The sequence below is a fragment of the Acanthochromis polyacanthus genome, chromosome 17 (assembly GCF_021347895.1).
Source record: "Acanthochromis polyacanthus isolate Apoly-LR-REF ecotype Palm Island chromosome 17, KAUST_Apoly_ChrSc, whole genome shotgun sequence".
In the NCBI taxonomy this organism is placed as follows: domain Eukaryota; kingdom Metazoa; phylum Chordata; class Actinopteri; family Pomacentridae; genus Acanthochromis; species Acanthochromis polyacanthus.
Window position 1 is genome coordinate 27,931,864 of NC_067129.1, and position 7,074 is coordinate 27,938,937.

General features: G+C 37.3%; 1 protein-coding gene across 1 annotated transcript; it reads left to right on the top strand.

The window, feature by feature from the left end:
* The first annotated feature begins 81 nt into the window (after positions 1 to 81).
* rbmx2 (RNA binding motif protein X-linked 2) lies at positions 82 to 6,260 on the top strand. Its single transcript, XM_022216881.2, has 6 exons — positions 82 to 188; positions 1,913 to 2,028; positions 3,796 to 3,847; positions 3,925 to 4,054; positions 4,335 to 4,518; positions 5,714 to 6,260. The coding sequence occupies exons 1-6, from the start codon at positions 136 to 138 to the stop codon at positions 6,088 to 6,090; spliced, it is 912 nt and encodes a 303-aa protein (XP_022072573.2). The 5' UTR covers positions 82 to 135; the 3' UTR covers positions 6,091 to 6,260.
* The last annotated feature ends 814 nt before the right edge of the window (positions 6,261 to 7,074 follow it).

The following is a 7,074-nucleotide window of genomic DNA, read 5'->3' on the forward strand; positions in this document are numbered from 1 at the left end:
TAGTTTTGTATTATAGCGAATTGTTAAAAACACAATTAGGATCATTTCAGCCTGTTTTCACTAAATTGTAGCTTGCAATTGAGACATCCGAACAGCAGGCGGCAGCAGTGGCGGGAACTCAACCGGAAGAGCTCCATGTTAGCAACACTTTCACCGCAGCGTCGTTTCTTGTCCTGGTTCATCATGAAGTGAGTAAACATTGTCAAATTAATCGATTTATTTCAGATCGTTGTCTTCTTTCGGTCTTTGTTTATTTTCCTTAAACTTATGTCGTTAGTTCTGGAGGTACGTTAGCCTGCTAGCTGGTGCTAACAGCTAGCTATTGGAGGCTAACTTTCCTGATACAGTATCATCACCCAGACTCTGTTCAAAAAACTGACAATGTCAATATTTATCTTCATCTGCAAGTCGATTCACTTCACTAAGCATACATTAGAACTGTTACTGCCATGGTTTAATGGTTCTTCTTAAATTCGGCAAACACCAAGCAGCTCATTTTCTAATAACATAAAAGTTTTTGGTATTATTATGTTGTATTTCTTTATGTTTAGGACAGATTCTTATTTAAAATGTAGATTATAGATGCTGTTTTCAGCTTTACAGCCACTTTTAAACACATTTGAGTCATTTCAGACACGTTTTTATTCATTTTGGACAAATTTTGAATAATTGTGAAAACATTTGGAATCTTTTTGACAATGTTCGGGTTAAAATAATAATAAATAATAGTAATAATAATAATGTTTTGACTTCTCGGAGGCCAGATTGTTTTTGTTATTCTAAGCAGACAGATTTATTGACATTTAAAATGAACCTCTACTTTGAAGAATAAATTAATTTCAACTGACATTTTTCATTCATTTTTGGGAATTTTCAAGTAATTTTTTGACAAGTTTTTGTAATTTTCAACAAATTTTGTGTCATTTGAGGCAAGTTTTATTTATTTAAGACCAATTTTCTACAAATTTTGTGTAACTGTGAGCAAATTTCACAAGATTCTGATGAATTTTAAGCCATTTCCAATAATATTTTTTACCTTTTTTTTACCAAATCCCGACTCATTTCTCTGATGAGTTTGAAGTCATTTTTGGAGGTGTTTTTGTCATTTTGGACATATTTTGAGTCATTTCAATCATATTTGCAGCGATCGATTTAGACGGTCGCCATGTCACCACGAGCACCTGGAATGATAGGAGGTTGATGACATCACACAAAGTGGCTGCCTCCATGAAGAAAACATGATGCGCGGTTCAGCTCGATCGAGCGGATTTGGACGGTCGCCGGGTCGCAAATGGCGACCATCTAAATCGGGCGCTGTATTTGTGTCACTCTGGACAATTTTCAACTCATTTAGCATCATTTTCTACAGATTTTTTTGCCATTTTCAACAAACTTTGTGTCACTTCTATGTCTAGTTGCTGCTCAAATTTCAGTCTGAGCAGAAAAAACTGAAGTGAAGAAAAAAATCTTAAATGTGACGTTAAATGATTATTATTCTTAATAAATGAAGTGTGTTAAAGGTGCTGTAGTGGCAGCACATTTGGTTCATAATATTAGTAAACCCCAACATTAAAGAATAAACATGAATCCTGAGTTTCTGTTAGAGACGCTTCCTGAACATAAACGTTACTTAATGCTGATCATTTACCTCCAGTTACTGAACCGTGTTGATGTCCGGTCTTTAATAAACCAGTTTGTGTTGATGTCCGGTCTTTAATAAACCAGTTTGTGTTGATGTCCGGTCTTTAATAAACCAGTTTGTGTTGATGTCCGGTCTTTAATAAACCAGTTTGTGTTGATGTCCGGTCTTTAATAAACCAGTTTGTGTTGATGTCCGGTCTTTAATAAACCAGTTTGTGTTGATGTCCGGTCTTTAATAAACCACCATGCTGATCCTTTGGTTTGTTTCCAGTCCTCTGACGAAGGTGAAGCTGATCAACGAGCTGAACGAACGTGAAGCCGACCTGGGAGTCAAAGAGACGGTGTCGTGGCACAGCGAGTACAAAGACAGCGCCTGGATCTTTGTGGGTCTGTAGAACCACAAACACACATGTTTAGTCAGAAAATACACAAAACTGACCTGGTTACTGTCAGAGGACGGATTCAGCTTCAACTTTAAGTCAGTTTCAAGTCATTTTTGGACGAGTTTTGTCTTTTTCAACTCGTTTTTTAGTCACTTCAGGAAACTTTTGTTCATTTATGACATGTTGAAGTCGGTTAGGACAAATCTGGACTCATTTGTGATGAGGTTCAAGGCATTTTTGGACGTGTTTTGCAATTTTAGACACATTTAAAGTCATTTTCGACAAGTTCAAGTATTTAATTTTTTCTTCCATTTTAATCACTTTTTTTAGTCATTTCCGACAGCTGTTTCCCATTTGAACAAAACCTTGACTCACTTTGGACAAGTTTTTGTCTTTTTCTACTAGTTTTTTGTCAAACTTTTATTCGTTTATGATGAGTTGAAGTCACTGAGGACAAATCTGGGGAAATTTCTGATCAGTTTGAAGTCATTTTTGGACGTGTTTTGTCAGGTTTGTGTCACTCTAGACAAGTTTAAAGTTGTTCAGGACAGATTGTGAGAAAGTTATTTCTGACCAGTTTTAGTTATTTTCAGCAAATTCTGCGTCATTTTGGATAACTTTTATTGATTTAGGTCATTGAAGTCATTTTGAATTAGGCTTGGGCGGTATCCAAACTTTGATACCGTCAAACTTCCTCCACATTTTGCCGGGGTATACGGTATTACCATGACTATCACTGTTACTGGCTTGTGCCTTCACGTTCAGACATTGAACACTGGCAGCAGTGAGTGGGTGGTTGATTCGGAGATGCGTCCTCAGGTTAGAGGTGTTTCCATCTCTCGCGATCACCTTTTGATTACAGAATTTACAAACTGCTTCATCAGTATTTACCGGCTCTCCTTTCTCGTTTGCCTGGAACCCGAAATACTCCCAAACTGCAGAAGTTGTGTTCTTTTTTGACACCAAGTCACTCCGTGCAGCATCTGCCATCCCCCCCCCCCTCCGCGCTGTCACATGACGACGTCACGTTCATAAACTTTATGGAAAGTCTCCAAAAGTAGGCTAAAACATAACTGTTTAAGTGCTACTGCACGAGTTTCCAGTCATTTTGGATGAGTTTTTGTCATTTTTTTGCAAATTGTGAGTCCTGTCCGACAAGTTGAACCAATTTAAATTGTGAATCATTTTCTACAAATTTTGAGTAACTATGAACACATTTTACAAGTTTTTGATGAGTTTAAGGTCATTTCTGACTATTTTTACTAATTTTGAGTAAATCCTGACTCACTTTGGACTTTTTCTTTCGTTTTTGAGAAGTTTCAAGTCATTTTTTGACCTATTTTTTTCCATTTTGGACAAATTTAAAGTAATTTTCGACAAGCTTGAAGTTATTTTGGTCTTTTTTTGTCATTTTAAACCAATGTTTTAATCATTTCTGACAAGCGTTTCCCATTTTCAACAAATCTTGACTCATTTTTGGACTTTTTTTTGTCATTTTCAACTCATTTGGAGTCATTACTGTTGGGTTTTTGTCATTTCGAACATGTTTTAAATCACTTTGGACAAATTTCAAGTCAACAGTTTTGACGTGTAGTTTTCTGGATGTTTCCTCCATCAGTTAAACCAAAGAACTCAGAATGTTTGTTTTTTACAGAACATGGTTTTAGTAAATGACAGAACATTGAGATGTGTAGAATAAATGCAGACACTGTAGAACAATATATTTACTGTCACTTTCTGTCTGAAGCTGGTTTCTTATCTTCTCTTCCAGGAGGATTTCCGTATGAACTGACAGAAGGAGATCTGATCTGCGTCTTCTCTCAGTACGTACCTGCTCAGCTCACCTGTCCAGCTGTTACCACGGCAACAGAGAGTTCACCTAATGTTTCTGTCCCTTCAGGTATGGAGAGATCGTCAACATCAACCTGGTCCGAGACAAGAAGACGGGAAAATCCAAAGGTTTCTGCTTCGTCTGCTACGAGGATCAGCGCAGTACCATCCTGGCCGTGGACAACTTCAACGGCATCAAGGTACCCAGGCAGTACTTTATGGAGGATTTATTCATTATAGAGTACTTCTAAGTACTATAAAGTACTTCTTACTACCATAGAATACTATAAAATGCTTCTTTATTCCATCTGTAGTACTTCTTTTCTCATCAAACTGAACTCTGACGTCTTTTATCCACTAAGATTTCAAATCATCACATTTAAAATCCCGAACCATGAAATGTTTGACAGTTTTTTCTGAGGACAGTTTTCCTGATTCGTTTTCTTTGTCCGTTTCTGAACTTCCTGTTTGTGTTTTCAGATTAAAGGTCGGACAATCAGAGTGGACCACGTTAAAGACTACCGTCCCCCCAAAGACTCTGAGGACATCGACGACGTCACCAAACGTCTGAGGGAGGACGGCTGTGCTCCCAAAGTTCCACAATCATCCTCATCTTCCGAGGAAGACGAGCTGTACGATGTTCCTGTGAAGAAGCCCAAGAAAGGTCCAGAAAGTCTAACTCTCATCCTAACACTAAACCTAAAGCTAACGCTAAATGTAACGCTAACGCTAAACGTAATGCTAAACCTAATGCTAACCCTAACCCGTTCTTCTGATCCTGAGTCAGAACTTTAGTCAGAACAAACTGAACCTACAAGATGTTCCACCTTCACTTTTAAGCTAAAGGCTAGCCCAGACTTTAGCTAGCCTTTAGCTTCTTTAGTTGTAGAACTCAAGTCTTTAGTTTGTATATTACCTTTAGCTTCTTTGGTTTAGCCTTTACCAAGCTAAACTGAAGCTTAGAATTAATGAAGCTAAAGGCTAGCTCTACCTAAAGGCTTTAGTTCTAGAATTGCAAACACTAAAGGTAAGCTAAAGGCTAGCTAAAGCTTTGGCCAGCCTTTAGTGTCTTCAGTACTACAATAAAAGAAGATAAATGTTAGCTAAACTTTAATGTGTCTTGAGTGTCTTTAATTTTAGATCTGACAACAGTAAAGGCTGGCTTAGGACTAGCTAAAGTCTTGACTAGCCTTTAGCTTCTTCAGTTAAGCTTTTAGCAAGCTAAACTAAACCTGAGCTTGAGGTAGCCTTAAAATTGCCTGTAGCTTCTTCCGTTGTGGGCCTAAAGCTAATAGCCTTTAGCTTGCATTCAGCTTCTTCACTTTAGCCTTTAACAGCTAGATAGCCTTTAGCTTGCATTTAGCTTCTTTAGTTGTAAAACTAAAGATACTAAAGGAAGGCCAAAACTATAGTTAACCTTTAGCTTCTTCAGTTCTAGCACTGAAACCTATAGTTTTAGCTAGCCTTTAGCTTCTTTAGTTGTAGAACTCAAGCCTTTAGTTTGTACATTACCTTTAGCTTCTTTGGTTTAGCCTTTGGCAAGCTAAACTGGAGCTTCGAATTAAAGAAATGCTCGCTCTACCTAAAGGCTTTAGCGTGTCTTTATTGTCTTCAGTTCTACATCAGAGGACACTAAAGGCAGGCTTAAGAAAAGTAAATTCTTGGCCAGGCTTTAGCTTCTTTAATTGTAGAAGTGAAGACATGCTAAAGCGTTAGCTAGCCTTTAGCTTCTTTAATTGTAGAACTGAAGACTCTTTGAAGGTGAAACATCTGAACCTCCAGTTTCTTCTCCTCTGTTTTTTTCTGATGTTGACCTGACAGGAGATTCTCATTCCTGCTCTCACTGTTTTCTGCCACAGACAAGAAAGAGAAGAAGAAGAAGAAGAAAGAGAAGAAGGAGAAGAAGAAAGCTGAGAGGGAGAAAGAGAAGAAGAGCAGAGCAGCTTCCTCCTCCTCGTCTCCTCCTGCTGTCAGAGTCAAACAGGAGAAAGAAGATGCTGCCTACGACAAATACAACCAGAGGGACAGAGGACAGCAGGACGGACGAGAAGAACGGAGGAGGAACCGAGAAGAAGAAGAACGGAGGAGGAACCGAGAAGAAGAAGAAGAACGGAGACGAAGAGACGATAAAAGAGACGATAGAAGAAGAGAGACAGAGCGAGAAAAAGACAGAAGAAGAACCTCAGACAGAGACGAAGACAGAAGAAGAGAGAGACACAGAGAGGACAGAAGGTAGAACCATGAAGAAGAGACTAAAGACTGGATCATATTTCTGTTTCAGCTTTTATTCATCCATTAATTGTTTAATTGTTTGTTTCCAGAATTTTTTTATTCATGTTTATTTTCCTCAAAATGTTAATGGAAAATTTAAATGTTTAATAAAAAGTTTTCTAATAAAACAAAAAACACGTCACCTCTGTCATTTTAAGGTTTGTTCCACCTTAAAAAACTATTTTCAGTTTGAAAGGTTTATTCCACCTTAAATACTTTCAGTTTCAGAGGTTTATTCCGCCTTAAACCTGGACATGTTTCTATATTTCCTGTTGGAACAAACCAGATTTTGATCCTGAAAATAAAAACTAATCGATTCTTTCGTCTTCCTGTCGCTGCTCAATAATCACTTGTTGATTAAAATGTTGATTATTAAAGAAAACTGTAAAAATTAGCATCTCTGGAGTCAGTGAACGTAAAAAAAAGTGATTTATTCCAGGATGAAATAAAAATCTGAGTTTATTTTCTTTAATAATTCATTCATTTTTAAGCGTTCTCACCACCAGGGGGCGACTCGTGTTTGTAGAAATCTGTGACAAAATGATTTCTCAGATGATCTGTGAACTCAAAAAACATTTTCCAGACGAGTTTATAGCTATAGTTTAAATTGTGCTTTCATAAAGTACGTTTGTTTGGTAAATTTTGGTCAAATTTAGAGGAAATCAGACGATAACTGTGATGTTTTAGTGTACTCAGATGTCATGATGAGAAAAAAACAAAATCCATGAACTGAGTGAAGAATCTTTGGTGTAAAAGTGTGAAAAATGTTCAGAATTATTCCCTGAAGCTGCTGTTTTTAGTCCCAATCTCTAGAATTTTAGCTTTACGATCATGAAAAACCCAAAAATGAGGAAGTATTTACTTTCAGACGAGAACTTTTGGTGTTTTCAGATCATCTATTGACGTTAAAAAAGCAGAATTCATGGCAGAAAATGAACAAAAGCAGAGA

What these genes read in the sequence shown, in the direction of transcription:
- rbmx2 (XM_022216881.2), top strand. Translation starts at nt 136, where the DNA reads ATGTTAGCAACACTTTCACCGCAGCGTCGTTTCTTGTCCTGGTTCATC. An exon ending in ACAACTTCAACGGCATCAAG is followed by an intron (nt 4,055 to 4,334) that starts GTACCCAGGCAG and finishes TTGTGTTTTCAG; the next exon opens with ATTAAAGGTCGGACAATCAG. An exon ending in TGTGAAGAAGCCCAAGAAAG is followed by an intron (nt 4,519 to 5,713) that starts GTCCAGAAAGTC and finishes TTTCTGCCACAG; the next exon opens with ACAAGAAAGAGAAGAAGAAG.